The sequence below is a fragment of the Bos grunniens genome, chromosome 2 (genome assembly GCF_055505025.1).
Source record: "Bos grunniens cultivar Pamir isolate PY7600 chromosome 2, Bosgru_T2T1.0, whole genome shotgun sequence".
In the NCBI taxonomy this organism is placed as follows: Eukaryota; Metazoa; Chordata; class Mammalia; order Artiodactyla; family Bovidae; genus Bos; species Bos grunniens.
In genome coordinates this window covers 116,161,730-116,177,826 of record NC_141166.1, presented here as the reverse complement: position 1 = coordinate 116,177,826, position 16,097 = coordinate 116,161,730, and the positions used below count along the sequence as shown (strand labels likewise).

At 49.1% G+C, this 16,097-nt stretch overlaps 1 protein-coding gene and 2 long non-coding RNA genes across 5 annotated transcripts; 1 reads left to right on the top strand and 2 right to left on the bottom strand.

Moving 5' to 3' along the window:
- Positions 1–1,044: 1,044 nt before the first annotated feature.
- Positions 1,045–3,233, bottom strand: HOXD1 (homeobox D1). Its single transcript, XM_086359467.1, has 2 exons — positions 2,480–3,233; positions 1,045–2,141 (listed from the first exon to the last, which is right to left on the bottom strand). The coding sequence occupies exons 1-2, from the start codon at positions 3,111–3,113 to the stop codon at positions 1,807–1,809; spliced, it is 969 nt and encodes a 322-aa protein (XP_086215593.1). The 5' UTR covers positions 3,114–3,233; the 3' UTR covers positions 1,045–1,806.
- Positions 3,234–11,985: 8,752 nt separating this feature from the next.
- On the bottom strand, positions 11,986–13,151 carry LOC147378607 (uncharacterized). Its single transcript, XR_015148040.1, has 3 exons — positions 13,017–13,151; positions 12,287–12,571; positions 11,986–12,122 (listed from the first exon to the last, which is right to left on the bottom strand). It is a non-coding gene; the product is annotated as an uncharacterized LOC147378607 (long non-coding RNA).
- On the top strand, positions 12,013–15,550 carry LOC147378606 (uncharacterized). 3 transcript variants are annotated; one of them, XR_015148039.1, is made up of 3 exons: positions 12,013–12,146; positions 12,957–13,365; positions 13,857–15,550. It is a non-coding gene; the product is annotated as an uncharacterized LOC147378606 (long non-coding RNA). The 3 variants fall into 3 exon arrangements; XR_015148037.1 differs by having other exon boundaries at positions 12,122–12,311; XR_015148038.1 differs by lacking the exon at positions 12,013–12,146 and adding an exon at positions 12,307–12,606.
- The last annotated feature ends 547 nt before the right edge of the window (positions 15,551–16,097 follow it).

Sequence of the window (16,097 nt, the reverse complement as noted above, 5' to 3'; positions counted from 1 at the left end):
TTGTTTTATAGAGAAAGTATTTCTCCACAATTATTGGACTTCTGAATTATTGGTTTTAAGTACTACACTAGAATCTAGAAATTCAGCTAAAAGGAGAGCTGATCCTCTTAGCTGATTATTACGGGACTTTAAGCCTTTCAGTCAAACTAGATAGAGACTTAAGATATGTCTATAACTTATGAAGTGAGGAAAATGAACTGCCCCTCCTCCCCACACAACTGTCCCAAGTATCCGCTTGTTTTTAACACCAGAGTTTTTCAAGTAATATTGTGTTTGGTTACATAACAGCCTGTTCAACCATGGATGCTTTCAGATGGGAACTGGGGGGCTGGATGGAAATAAGGTTAGAGGCTTTTTTTAAATCACATACCTTCTCGCCAACTTTCAAATTATTTTGTGTCTGGGGTGCTCCTTCAAAAAAATTCATTTGAAAATATATCATTAAAAAAAAAAAACCAGAGAAAAACATAAGTACCTCTATGTTCTTATTAGTTTTAACACAAAGTCTGGGTTACAGGAAGTGGAAAGCTTGACTACTGTACTGGCCTCTCCCAGCCTCCTCTGTAATTCTTGACTTTGAAAATGGGAATTCAGCCACTGAGACTTTTCCATGTGCAGCTGCCTTTCTCAGAGAACACTGACCAACTAACAAAGTCTTCAAGTTGTCTTTCTTCTTCCTTTTGTGAAAGCAGAAGACAATAGGACAAGGAGATGTCTCTTCAGTGTCTCCTTAGCTATACATCATCCCCACAGTGGACATCTAAACTTAATGTGCAGTCCACATATTCACCCTAAAACCTGGGCACTTAAGGTAAGGAAATACTTCTATAGTTACTCGGTATATTGAGCAGAGTTAGATTTTTTCCTCCGTTAAACTACTCAGATAATTGTCCCTAACTAGTTTGCATAAACAGCTTTTAAGAAGTGTTCTTTTTTAAAGTTACCAGCCTAACAAATTTCCATAGCAGAATTCCAAATAGAAGAAACTGAATCAGCTTTAAAGAAAGATCATCAAAATAAAGGAGTATAAGGAAAAGCAGAAAGTGACACATTCTGTCATTTTTATTACCAAAAAAAGTTCAAACCATTTACATGCTGACATTAAATGCCATATGTAAGTTCACTACAAGCAAACTTCTTTAAAAATATACATACTGTATATATTTACATTCAAGTTTGAGTAACTGGTGTCAAGGTATAGTTCAGGGTCTTTATCCACCCTGTGCATTTGTTTAGCTACTAACTAAACAGAGATTGTATCTTCACTTAGGCACCTGGAGAGGTAGAAACTGCTTTTTAAGGGGGAAAAAAAACTAGTGCAAATGTGAGGATCACGGTTGAAGCAGCTTATACACCAAGGAGGCCTTAAGTATAACTAGCTTTGGTCATCAGAAGCTGAATACATGTAGCCTTGTCTTTTAAATTAAAACCAGATAAAACTTTGGGTAGATGCTCTTCTGAGCACATCACGGGGTTGGCAGTTAGCAAGGAATGCTCTGCCACTCTGCACGGAAAACTGCATATGACTGAGTTAGGCAACATAGCAGTAGGGCTGGGCTGGCGGCTGGGCATCTTTTCCCTGATAAGACACAATACACAGATGAGTGGCTTTAGAGACTTCAAATTAACATCTGTACACCCACAGCCCGGAACTCAGAAGCCACCAAGGTATTTCCTCTCCCAAGTGAAACTGCTCTTATTTCCACCATGCCCACCTCCATTCCAAACTGAGCTAATAAGTCCAGAGAAGGGTGGGGTGGCCCAAGAGTTCTGCAGCCCACAGTTCATCAGCGACGTGACTAAACCTCAGGATGGTTCCTGGGCCTGAGAGGGGCTCCCCGGGTTCTTGCCAGACTTGGCAGGGCTCGTTCCTGAGATGGGAAGCTGGAAGGAAGCCACGGGGATGGCCGATGGCAGAAGCCCTTCCCGTTCCCTTTTCTTCTGTTTCATCCTGCGGTTCTGGAACCAGATTTTGACTTGGGTGTCATTCAGTTGCAATGAGTTGGCTATCTCGATGCGTCGGGCCCGAGTTAAGTACTTATTAAAATGAAACTCCTTCTCCAGTTCTGTCAGTTGCTTGGTGCTGAAATTCGTGCGGATCGCGCTGGAGGGGGTGGCGGCTCCATACTCCGCGAATTTGCCTGCAATGTAAAGACAGGGCGTTGTCAGCGTGGCGAGATGACACGGAGACGCGACTTGGGAGAGCTTTGGGGCCACACTAGAATCAGTTACTGAACGGCCCTGTGCCAAAAGAAAAGCTTCACGGAGCGCTCCTTCCCGCAGTTTTCTCAACCCCTGGCATTCGGGGCACGCTCAATGCAATTCGCCTGGTTTAATAATGCCTGGGGCCGCGTGTTCCCCATAAGACCCAAACCGCCGTCCACGGGGACCGCTGCAGCGCACCCTCGGCTCAGTTCCGCTGGGCAGGCTCGATCCCCAACCCCAGTCGCGTCCGTCCGTCCAAGGCCCAAGTACTTACTTTTCTTCGGGGCGTTCCTCTTCACTTTCATCCACTCGAACGTGCTGAAGGCGGCAGGGAGGCCGGAGGCTGGGGACGCACACTTGGGGTAGACGCCGGGAGCGGGGGACGCGGTCTGAAAGGCCCCAGAGTGGCCGTCGGTCGGCTCTTTGAGACACGCCGAGAAGGGGCCCGGCTCGCCGAAGGCCGCGTAATCCACCTGGCCACTGAGGAGGAAGGAGCCGCCTCCAGAGAAGACAGCCGAGGCGGCGTAATGGACGTGCGCCCCGCTGTCGTCTGTCGGCCGCCCGAGCGCGCACGGTAAATCGTACGCGGGCGCGGACCCCGGGAGGCCGTAGTCCTCGCCCCCGGCCTGGACAGGTGCGGCGCCTGGCTCGTAGGCCCCCTCTAGGGGGCACGGCGCGTACGCGGGCGCGGCAGGCCCCGGAGGCTGCGCCGGGGCGGCCGGGGGCGAGGGCACCGCTCGCGCCGCGGCCAGGGGCAGGCAGCTAACGAACGCGCCGTCGCCGCTGCCCAGGGGGAAGGCGGGCTGCAGGACCACGGGCCGGGCGTCGGCGCGACAGAACTTGGATGCGAAGCTCAGCAAGTCGCCGCCGTCCCGGCCGCACGACACGTAGTCGAGGTAGGAGCTCATGGTTCCGGCCCACCCACCGGAGCGCGCCGGCCGGGCCTGGGTGTGGGGTCCGCAGGACCGCCGCGCTCTGCGCCGCTCCACCTCCCTTGTCTAGCCGACCTGCCCTCGCCGAGCCATGGCGAGCCAGCCGGGGGTAAATAGTGGCCTAATATAGAGGCGGGGTGGCCACGTGGCGCCGGCCGGCCAATGGGCGCCGTCCCCGCACGGCCCGGGTCCCGACTGGCGCGCGGCTCCACGAGCCTGCCCGGCCACCAACTTTGCCACACAGGCGGGAGGCCGCCGCCCCGCGCCCCAACCCGGCCCAGGGGACAGCCTTCTGGCCCTGGGGCTGCTTGGCTAACGGCGGGGCGTGAGCGCTAAACGCCCGCTTCCCGGACAGGTATTGGACAGGTTAGAGGCAGAAAAGCAGAAAAGGCCGCTCGGTGGAGGAGGAGAGAATGGAGAGGGGGAGAGCCTGTTCTTCTACACCGTGGGTGCTAGCCCCTCGAGTGTGGATGGTGGTCGCTGCAGTGTGGGAAGGGTTAAAAGGCCCTACGGAACCCCTTTCTAGCTTCCTCCAGGGAAGGTAAAGTGATTTCTCTTCCCTTTTTCTCCGAACCCTATGTGCTTTCAGTATTCTTGGCACTGGTGATATCTCTGGTGCTCAGACGGTAAAGAATCCGCCTCCAACGCGTGAGACCTGGGTTCGATCCCTGGGTTGGGCAGATCCCCTGGCGGAGGGCATGGCAACCCACTCCAGTATTCTTGCTTGGAGAATCCCCATGGGCAGAGGAACCTGCCGAGTTACAGTCCTTGGGGTCGAAAAGAGTCGGACACGACTTAGCGACTAAGTACACAAACCTGGAGTAGACGTTTAATTTTCCTTTTCCCCTCACCCCCGATTTTTGGGATATAAATTTTATGCTGTAGGTGCTGTGTAGCTGGGACGGCACAAAATCTTCACTTCTAAGCTAGATTTTCACGTTACTTCGCAGCTTCTTCCACTGCTCCCATTTGTGGTGCATGAGAAGCGAGTGTTAAGAGTGCGGATTTTGATTTGGACAGAAGATAAAGTGTCTGCCTGTGGGACGTTTAGCAGATTATCCTCGTGGACTAGTTTGTAAAAGACAGAATCTGCCATTGGGATGAGTCGCTCGCTGTGCTCCTCTCTAGGAGGTTGGCTCTCACCCGTGCTGCGCCCGCTTTTTTAGAGGTACTTTGGCTCCAGGGCGCAAAGCTTCTCAGGGACCCGTCAGATCTAAGAGGTTTGGACCGGCTTGTGCCTCTAAGCAATTAAAGCTTCTGTTCCATCGGATAAGTGCCGCGTCGTCTCTTGCGAGTGAAATCTGAGGGCTCACAATGTTAATGGGCTCACGTCTTTCCCTTGATAATATGGTTTTGTTTACTGAGTGTAGAGAGACGGGAAATAAAAGTGCAATTGGCACAGGAAATGGGGGGTAGAAGAGCTACAAAGCTTTACGCTCACAAACTTTCCAACTTCCTTGAACTTTTTTTTTTTTTTAATTTTTCCTTCTTTGGGGCTCTAGGAAAAAAAACAAGTTAAATAAATAAATAGATGTTATTTACACACAGCAGTAATGAAAGAGGGTGGTTTCCTAAAACTCTGTGTGAATAAAGAGCCTACTCTTGGCTTTTTCAAGTGCTCTTAAGAACTTGATCTGTTATAGCCTCTGAGTTACGGTGACCGAGGTTTTATTATTGTTTTACTGATCCACTTGTCCTGAAAGAGCTATTGAGCCCTTGCCTAAAATTCCACTCTGAGGAAGTCTGGAAAATAGGAGTGGTTACAGTCCAGGGAGCCAGTTCCTTACAGGGATGTGAACTTGTGAATAAACAGTGTTAACTACAGTGGTGAGGCTGAAGTTGAGGCAGCCAGGAGGGGAGGGGATAGGTAGAGGGTAGACACCAAGGAGTGAGCACAAAGCTGAAGAGGTCTAGGATTCCTTCACTGCTGAAGTTCTTGGATTTCGCTGGGAAATAAAATTCTGGGCTGGAAAATAACCCTTCAAGCTTGATATTGCTACTTCAATTATCTCCTGTAGCCAGTCACACAGCAAAGGTCCTTTAAATAGCTTTTATTTTCGAAATAGTTTTTAAAAAGAAAAAATTAAGGCTCTTCTCTAGCACCTTGGCTGGGAAATAATAGACCTCTTTGGAGCTAACTCGGGCTTCATATACATAGGCATTTCTTCATTGTCCTCCTTCTGTACCCTTAATGCAAAAGTATCAATAGGTCACAATGTCCCTTAACCCCTCACTGGCTAGACTTCAATTTTTACCAGTTTTTACCAGCATAATGTCTCAGCTCTCACACTCCTGTCTCAAAACTAGAAGACCCAGTCTCAGATGGTACTCATCTGATCACAGCTCCTAAGTCAAGAGGCCCAAGAGGGTCAAGAAGGAAGGGCGGCCCTGTCAATTTCTCTAGAGAAAGACCTCCGGCCCTCTGCAACCCAGGTGGAGGACAGAAAACCAGTGTCTGGCAAATATGGCCAAAACCTATCAAATTAAGTACCTTTTCTCTAAGGTTTCAGGAAAAACAGCCAGCCTAGATGCCTTGGCAACCGTCATTTCAACAAAGACCGGGTTTTTGCTGCTAAGCATTTGGAACAAAGGTTGGGTCCTGCATGTCTCAGTTAAACACTGACTTTGTTGCACCCCTGAGCTGCACATGCTATTTCCCTGAAGCAAAATTTGGGAGATTGAGCTTTGCCAAGGGAAGAACACATCCTGAAAGGGACATCTAAAATTAATAATCTAAAAATTAGATTTTAAAAAGTGTGTTATTTTAACAACTGTGGAAGAGAGTGAGTAGGTGGGGTTTTCATTATTTGTTCAGATCCAGTAACAGGTCCCTGATAACTGCATGCAAAGAGCTACATTCTGTTCCTCCTTCTCTCTACTCCCTTTACTCTCCCAGCCTTTGGCATATACTATATGCCTTGGTATATACTATACCTTGGGGCTCAGAGTTGCCATCTCCACTCCTGGGCTATTCTGACTTGCTCAGAAAGTCAAGAGTTTGGTTATCTCAGACTCAGATTCAATAAACATTTGCCAAAGACTTACTGTGTAAGAACTTTTTGTTAGGGGAGGGTTAGGCTAATAAAAAAGATATTCTTAAACCAAAGGAATAAGGGATTCATTTTTGACACGTTAGCTATGCTATAAATCTACTCTAGGAAAATCTGAATCTATAATTTTCTAAGGAGATGTTGGAAGGTATTATTGGGGCAATTGTGTATATAAAGATATGAATATGGATATTTTTAGTACCTTTAAAGTTTGTCTCCTAGAAGTTCACAGGGTATAGGAGAAACATCTTAAGGATTTTATTGCTTGTTCCCAAGGGTCACTTGCCCTGCTGGGTCCTGGTGCTGTGAGTTCTCAGCAGGAGGTGGCAGCCTAGGGGCCTGACTGCCAGGTTGTGTTTGATGTAGGAATGCTTTGAAATCTCTCCCATCCTACTCACCACAGCAGTCACCCCCAACCACCCCCCTCCACTACCTTTCTCTCTACCATTCAAACAACAAGCTTCTTTTCTGCAGACAGAGCAGTGGAGGCTGGCAGTGTAGTCTTCAGTGTGTTTACAGTTGTTCCTGAAAAGCCTCTTACAGTCCTTCTCCACAAGCCCCATTGTGTTATCCCTTTAAGATGCCTGGGTGCTTGCTAAATTGTTTCAATCCTGTGCGACTCTTTGCAACCCTATGGACCATAGCCCCCAGGCTCCTCCGAACATGGGATTCTCCAGGCAAGAGTACTGAAGTGGGTTACCATGCCCTCCTCCAAAGGATCTTCCCAACCCAGGGATCAAACCCACTTCTGCATTGACAGGTGGGTTCTTTACCACTAGTGCCACCTTGGAAGCCCAGTGATGCTTGAGCACAGGCAAACTCTTGGCTCCACAGTCCCAAAGGACAGAAAGGCTCTTGCTTATTGGGATAAAAAGTGGGGTTGTCTTTTCTCTTAAGCAAGATTTGTAGTTCTCTGCAGCATCTTTCTATCCCAAGATAGGGGTAGAGATGAACAGGATCCTAAAGACAAGAATTCAAAGCTTGTCAGAAGTCTGATACCATGACCCTCCCTGAGGAAAAGAATCTAGTGTGCTGTGACTTTTCCTAGAGCTTTGTTAAAGGCTTGTGAGTCAAGCCCATCCCTGGCATATGGGAGGCATTCAAGAAATGTTTGCTGGGCAGAAATGAAAATGGACAGAACGGTGTGTCTTCACCATTACCAATGTTGGCTAAAGGATATCCTTAGATTACTGGCTCCTAGCACCACTTCAGGTGGGTAGGAATCACCAGAGAAGCTGGTTTAAATGTGCAGTTTCAAAAATAAATGTGCAGTTTCCTTAGCCTTCCCCCACCCCCACTGAGCTTCTAATCCCATAGGTCTGACTCAGGAGTCTTTCTTTTTAATAAATCTGTTGAATGATTCTAAAGCAGTATTCTTAAGAACCACACTTTGAAAATGTCTGCTTTAGGAGCTGGGGTAGGGGGCAGTGTGGGGAGACCGGGTAAGTCTTGACCAGCATGATGAGAGCTCATGCCTAAATGGAGCAGGATTATACCTGAATATTATCCAGAAGCCTATTGGGAGATAGAGGAGGAGAGATCAATGTCAAGATCAAACTTAAGTCTAACTAGACTGAAGTTCCAGAAAATGTCCTTAAAAGGTAGTCAGTAGGAGCATCCCAAGTTTTGCTGACAAAATAGTGCTTTGAAGAGATCCAGCTCACTTCTTGCCACTTCCCTAACTTGACTTTGAGAATACAGTGGAGTAGGAAGTGAAAGAAAGGGATTTGTCACTCAAAATCCCTTCAGAGGGAGCTGAGTGGTTCTGAGGCAATGGGAAGAAGGAAGGAGTAGGAATGGGGGTCTTAAGAGAGAGAAGCCAGCTCTCATTTCCTTCCATCTCTCCCAAATGGTCTGGAATGAGCATTTAAGCTCTCAGGATCCAAAGTGGGCCACCGTCCCTTGGCCTAAGGTGTAACTCTTACTGTGGCTAAAGATTGACCTTTCGCAGCATAGAATGTCAATGCTAGAAGACTCCTTAGAGAGAGAAGTGACATCAAACCCCTCATTTTAGTGAGGAAGCTACTTTATTTACTCAGAAGTTAAAAGACAAAGCCATCCTGCAAAAGATGAGGGTGGCCACTGCGGTTTCCTGCATCTCTAGTCTGCCAGGAGCAGAGAGTCAGGCAGCCATTCCGCTACACAGTGACGACCTCCATGCCCAGCAGCTGAGCAGTGCTCAAGGAGACCACACAGCCAGCGGGCTGACTGGGAGGCCTGCCCTCCCATTGCCATTTGTTTGCTAAACCTGTGCCCTAGACTTCTGAGGCCCCACCTTGAGCTGCTCCAGCTAGAAAGGGCAGAACTGAGCCTAGGTCCCTACACCCTCCATGAAGGTAAAGGATCACCTCATTTCCTATTCAACTGATAGACACCAGGGTCCTGAAGATAAAACAAGAGGTATCCTTAGGTTAATGTAGTTGGATAGGCAAGTACAAATAAAGATATGTGTGAACATGCAAAAGCACACCCATGTCAGTTATACTGATCTTTGGGACTTTCCTGGCAGCCCAGTGGTGAAGACCCCATGCTTCCACTGCAGGGGTCTTGGGTTTGATCCCTGGCCAGGGGGAGCAGAGAGGCAGGGAAGGTCCCACATGCCAGGTGGTATGGCAAAAAAAAAAAAAAAAAAATTATGCTGATTTTTTTTTCTCCTTTATCTTTATTTTAGCTATTAAGTTTAAATTTATGATTCAAGATTCAAAGGGTACAAAAGGGTACCCTTTCTTTCTCCCACCGCTGTCCCCAGGCGCCTAGTTCTCCTTCACATGAATACCAATTTTGAGTTTCTTCACCAATTTTATGAGTGTATCTTTCCAGAAATACTTTCTACTTCACAAGTATAGATAGATAAATATCTAGTTAGAGATATATCTCCCCACATTTTTACATAAATGATAACATATTACAAGACTCTTCTGCACCATGCTTCCCCCCTATTATATCCTGAAGATCCTTTCTTTCTACTTTTTTACACCTTTATGCTGTTCTACTGTATACATCTACCACAATTCATTTAGCTAGTCCCTTATTAGTGGGCATTGCTTTATTTTCATTTTGGTATTACAAACACATGCTCAACATTTTGCCTATTAGAAAAAATTCCTAGACTTGAAATTACTTAATCTAATATATGTGCATTGGCAATGTTTCTATATATTGCTAAATCACTCTCTTTAGAAGTGAATCAATTTATACTTCTACAGCAACATATGAGAATTCTTGTTTCCTCATACCTTTGACAAGTCAGTGGGATATTAAAGATTTTTTTAAATTTTTGCCAATCTGATAAGTGAAAGATAATACCCTTATAGCACCTCCAAAAATGTCATTCTTTTTTATCTTACCTGATCCTATTATAATTCTATTTTACAAATGCTAATACTGACACAGAAAAAAGAAACAACTTACTGCAGTCACCTTCGATGTAAATGGCTAGGGTCAGATGTTCAGCACTTTCCTATACAACACTGTAACACAAGGAAGCCTAAGATTTAAAGAGGATGGGTGGCTGCAAGCATTCCCTGAAAGACACATGGTATAAAAAAGCACAGAAGCTTTCAGACATCTCTTAGAGGCCCCCTCTTTAGTGATCTGATACCAAGACCACATTTCTGCATGTTCCCCTGGAGAATACCCTCTGGAAGCTGAGGGACTCTGATTAGCAATCTGATCTGACCCAGTCCTAAGCATTAGCTTGAATTCACTATCTGGGAAGCAGTAGGATGTTGTTTTTAATTTCCCTGAGACTTATTTCTCACTGGCCACCCAGGATCTAAGTATTGATCAGCATGGGGGTGGGTAAGAGGATGTTTTCCCTAGATTTTAGCTTTTTGTAGACCTGATAAAGATAATTCCTAAGCTTGGGAGTGCACACATGTGGCACACTGCTTTACTAATGATAAACCTGTGGATCTCTTTATTGACTGTTTCGTTGATGATGAAAGTGAAGGCCAGAAAGATTAGGTGAATATCTTAGGGTCACACAGTGCATCAGTTAGCAAAGCAGAAACCAATGAACAGAGACCTAAACCTGAACTCATTCATTTCTCCTGCAGTCTTCCCTTCCCACTCCACTGTTCATTTTGGTGGATAACTGACTATCTGCTTAGGCTGTCAAAATCAAAACCTAGGGATTAGCATCCACAACTCCTCTTTCACTAATCCAATTGATCACCAAGTCCTCTGAATTCTTCCTCCTAAATGCCTCTCCTCTTCATCCTTATTAAGTTTCTCCCTCTCTAGGCTGGATTATGGCAGCAGCCTCCTTCTTTGTTCTTCCCGCTTCCTATCTCTCCTTTCTCCCATCAGACACAGTACCCCCTAGAGTCAGCTTTCCAAATATAGATAACAAATGTCCGCATGTCCCAGCTTAAGACCTTTAGTGGCTCTCCCTTGCCTACATGTTAAGTCCAGATGCCCTTCCATGGCCCTTACACAGCCTCTTTGTCCAGCCAGATGCCTCACTCCGAGCTCCTCTCCTTGTTATAGGTCCATACCTTGCTCTTTCTTCCCTCCCTGCTTTAGTATGTGTTGCTGTCTCCACCTGGTAGATCACTCCTTCTTGGGTCTAAAAAATTCCTATACTTCAGGAACCCAAATTCACCTCTTCTGAGAAGCCTTTTTTGACACTATGATCCTTTATTCCAGGAACATTTTGGCCACACCTCTGTTATAGCATCTGTCATACTAATCTTAGGATTCTTTTTCTACCCCAGCAGACTGAAGGGCATACACCATTAGTGACTCAATTTTTATATCCCAGAGCTCAGCACAGTACACGTAGGAACTGTTCAGTAGGCACTGCTGAAGAGAGAAGACTCTGAACCAAGAACAAGAGGTTCAGTATTTTAACTGCTGGAGGAGTTCAGGACACTGTGGAGGCCTTAAGGCTTCAGCTTACATCCATCTGAGGAAAATGATAGTAGAACATTTCTCCAGAAACAAGCTATTTCCACCCAAGAGGAGAGAGAGAGAAGAGGACTGAGGGGAGAGGGCAAGAGCTGGGACTTTCTGTCCTCCAGGGGCTCTTTACTGTGGGCTGAGACAACACGCTAACTTGAGAAACTTCCCATCTCATATCACTGAGAACAGAAATTAAAAAGAGAGGGTAGCCCAGAACTCTCAGAATTTATGACCGAAAGGACAGCGGGTGCCACTCAAGAGGGGTATAAGAGTGCTTCCCCACCCCCTCACCCAGGCCTTCCTGCTGTGAACAGCTCTGCCTGAAGCCTGCCCCTCACCCCCAGCTGTAGTCTGCTCCTTCACGGTGTTTCTAAAATGAACCCCCAACAGCTAAAGTACAACTACTCCAAGCCTTCCCTCATAACACAAAAAAGAGAAGAGGCATATCATTGTGGTTAGTGTTTTAAGTGTATTTTAATGGTTATTTTAAATTGCATTCAAGTTTAGTTCCAAGTTCAACAGGGGTTATTAACCTCTTTCCTCCCATACAAATAGGAAATAGTCCTGAAGGTCAATGAGAGAACTCGTTCAGCGTCTCCCCTGAATTCTGATCCTTTGGGACATCCTTTATAAAACTCTTAAATAAAAGTATTTGCAAGAACCTTTCCACCTATTGAGGTTTTCTCTCGTCCTGCCCTCAGAGACGGGTTTGTCCCTTACTGGGGGGACAGCAGCGGTGAAGGGTGTGACTGGGGCAAGCGGGAAGTGCGCGGAGGTGGGGCGTGGAGGTGGGGCCGGGACGCTCCAGGCACCCGGCGCCCTGCCTGGCCCACGGGCGGGGCTGCTGGGCGGCTGCCGTCCCTGGCGCGGGGAGGACCGGGCGGCGCTACCCTCGGGCCTGGCGCGGCAGAGCGCGGGGCGGCAGGTCGCGCCCTCCGTTACCCTCAGCCTGCGTACCCGCGTCTCCTCCGCTTGCGGTTTCTGGTCGGATCCCAGCTGGCCCGGACTTGCTCCGAAGTAGGAGGAACCGCTGTCGAGCGAAAAGTGCACACCGGTGATTGATGAACTCTTAACTAACCTCTCCCGCCCCCAGCCTAGACACACACGCAGAGCAGGCCTTCACCCCAGCCCCTCCCCTGGCCTCCCCGCGGGCCAGGGGGACGCGGTCGCCAGCCGGTTGGGTGATTAACTCACCGTTTGTCTTTCGGAAAGTGTTCAGGTGGGTCGGAACACCCACCCGTCCGCCGCGCCGCCGGGAGAGCGGGTCGAGCGCGCGTCACATGGCGCTAGCCGAGCCGGCCTTTGTGCGGCGCGACCGCCCCACTGCCCCGGGGAGGCGGCAGCTATTGCTCCCCGTGGGGGTGGGAGGCTCTCCGACTCGGGGTCCACGCCAGCCCTCTCTCCAGTGTGCCCCCAGGTTCGAGCCTGGGTGGGGGCCTCCTTTGTGTGTTTTTGCCGGCGACGGAGATGGCATCGTTGCTGCCCCAAGGGGTTAGCAGACGCGGGTGAAAGAGGTCAGTTCTGGCTCTGCCACTGCCTGGAGTTCAACCCAACCGACCCACTTTCCCGGTCATTTGGCCTTCAGGCCCTTGTGGAGATGGGGAGGGGTGTGGTATTTTAGGGCAGATTTCCTACCAGTAGAGCCATCAGAAGGCCTTCTCCCTGTCTCCTCATAAGTCAGGGACTCTCATCGCCTCCTTCAAAAAGGCCTTGGTCCAACAGGCACTCTTAGACGGATTTTAGCCCGGCTTCCCCACCTAAAATACTGCCTCTGTACCAGGGTTCTCCATGCATCCTGGTTTCAATTAAGATCTCCTCTTTGGGCTCTTACTAATGTTAAAATCCTATTCTCATGATTTTCCAGATATTATTCTTCCATATAAAATGAGCCCAACTAGATATAGGAACCATTCAAGAGACTTACCCCGGGAGGAGGAAATGGCAACCCACTCCAATATTCTTGCCTGGGAAATCCCATGGACAGAGGAGTCTGCGAGGCTACAGTCCATAGAGTAGCAAAGAGTCATGACTGAGCGATGAGCAGGAAGAAGAGATTTTACCACAAGATCTGGGACAAGAAGACTTCTGTAATATCTCCCACCATGCTGATCTTCTGGGAACCCTTCACCTGCTTCTGCTACTGCAAATGACTGGACATCCATTAACCTTGGTTCTTCGTGTGTGGAAACCTTTTGTTTACTGTGTTTCAGAAGGCTGGGCCTGGCCTGAAAATGGATCTTTGAATTATCTTTGTACTTTCCCAATTTGCCAAGGTGAGTATGAGACCTGAGTGAAATGTTTAGGAATGGGTTTTGGGCCAGGCGTATAAATCCATTTGGTCAACTCTGGGCACCCAAAATAAATACCCAGCTACAAAGCTGGAGTAGGAGACAAGGGAGCAGTGATAACTAAGATTTCATCCTCTGTGATGATCTTCTCTACCACCAGCATAACCAATGCAGTAAATGCACAGGATTCATCTACCCTATCTTTTTTCTCTCCATCCAGACCTTCTACAAGAGAGCTCTAAGAGAGCCAGTCCTCAGAGGTGCTATGGGTGTAGCTGGCCACTCAGTCTCACTTCCCTGTGCTTGAAGTGTCAAGGGATAGGCCCACTCACCCAAGCCATAGCTACATCCCCTCTCTAGAAAGTTGCAGTGCCCTGAAGTAATCAGGCTATATAGGCCTGTGGGAACTGGAGCCTTCTGTTTCTCTTTTTATTTACTTAATATGAACTGCTGTTCATCCTGTTCTTTTCCTACAGTTTCTGAAAGAAGGACCAGAGTAATGCCAAGAGTTGCCAGATGAAGAGGACCTTCCTGGATTCTGTAACTGGGATTAACCCATTCTTGACTTCAGGAGGCAATTTCAACTAATTCTCAGGATAAAGTCAAAACAGGCCTGGGTTGTCCCTTGAATATCCATAGTGTAAACAGGCTTCTGGCTCCCCCAGGTCAAGCAGAGAAACACTTTTTTAGAATGTTGGGTTTCTCCTTTGTTATTCAAACATACACCCACACACACATCCTCTTCACCCTCCTTAATGAAAAACCTCAACAGATGGGGAGCCTAGGTGCTCAAGCCTGCTGGCTGAGAAGACCACTTCACTCAAGGGTCAGTTGGCTGGTACAGAATGGGGGAGGGAGAGGGATGAGTAACTAGTATGGTTAATTACCATGTTTAAAATACTCCTTACAGATACAAATTTAAAAAATGCTTTTCAGCAAGGTTAGCAGCCTCTGGGGCCTGGGAAACCAATTTGGCTGATGCGTCTCTGATAGGGACTAGGCTTGAGGTTGCACCAAGGGGCAAGCACTTGCTCTGTATTCTCTCCCTCTTATTTGAAAGCCTGTACAAAGAAATGGTACAAACGGATAGTTAACAAATGATTCCATCTGAGAAGGGTTTTTCTCTGTGAGGTCCTTAGATAAGGCTGAGGTCTGAAAGCCAGGAGGTAGAATGTGTTACCGCCCTTTCTTGCAACCTTTCCTCTGCAACTTCCCTATCCCCCTGGCTAACTCAGTAGGGTTTTCTCACTCCACTGCAGGCTGGGTACTGAGTTTCTCCTTGGTAGCCAGGGCAGGCTCTCCCTGTCCCTAAATCTTTTCCCACCCCCAGCTCTCATTCTGCAGCTGGTCATTCCAGCCACTTCATCTCAACCCTGCTTTAATTCAGGTTTGATTGGCAAGACAGACTAGGGGGCTCCCAAATGCCTTCCACCCCCATCCATAGGCCTAGGCTTGGGGCCCTGACCCCTTTCTTCAGGTCCCAGGAGAATCGCCCACAACCTCCCTGATAAGACCTCCCTCCAATGGGTCTAAGTAGGGGGGCGAAAAAAAGGCAGAGCCGGCCACGACCAGAGCCAAAGAGCCATTTCCTCCCCTTGGGCCGGCCCCTCCCCACCTCCGGGTGTCGGACGCCTTGCCGCCTTTGTGCGGCTTCCCCGCCGCGGGGCCCGTGGGAAGCCGCGCTCACAATGGCGCCGCTGCTCCCGGAAGGCCCGCTGCTGCGGGCGCCCTCGATCCAGCAGCGCGCGGCGGCTAGGGGCCAGCGAGCAGCCTCCTCGAGACCGTGGTGAGCTCCCCACGGAGCCCGCGCGCCGCTCCCGGGAAGAAGCCTCGGTCTGGAGTGGTGGTGTCCTTCCGCTGCAGACGTGCCTCTTCCCGCTGCAGGTCCTCCGCGGGAGAAGGAGCGGCCTGGGCCTGGGGCGCCATTGCCGGCCCGAGCTCCCCTCCCCCACCGTCCTTTCTCTGCCTTCCCGAGACCCGAGAGGGGGGAGGCGGGCGCCTCCGCCGATAGAGCAGCTATTGTGACCTTCCCTCGCGGAGCGGGAACCCAGCCGGCTGCGTACCGCCGGCGGTGACGGGGGAGGAGGAGACTGTGGTCGCAAACCTCGGGCCGCGGAGGGGGTGGCAATGAGAAATAAAGCTTTGCAACCTCGGGCACTTGGGCCCTTCAGAGGGTGTTTGGTTGTGTTTAGACTCCGGTGCTTCCTAACACTAATTGCAGGCTCAAAAAGAGCAGAATTTATGGCGAAGGCCAAGGCGGCTTGTTTATAATTCATGCAGTTTTAAATGGCTGTGCGCGGGCTCCGCTCTCGCCCTGGCTGTCGGCCGCGCGGGAAGGGCCTTCCCAGACTGGCCGCCGCCCCCACTCGCGCCCTGAACGACCGAGTGTGGTCATCACATGACGCTCACGCCAGAGGCTGGAACGCATCCATCCGAGTCGCTCCCGGAAGCCTCGGGGAACCTTTCTCCAGAGGTGGGAGAGGACTCCCACTCTGCTAGCGAGGGGGTGCTTTGGGGCAGCTGCAGCTGCTTGGAGAGGGAGCTCCCAAGCCCGCGATTCTTTGGAGCCTGAGCGTGCGAGGAGGCTGATGTCAACTGGGCCAGACACCGTTTAAAATCTAATCCATGAAACCCTAAGCCGCAGATGACACTTGGGGCCTTGCAGACACCCGCAGACTCAGCAGATACTCCTGCGGTAACACACCGCGCTGGAAAAC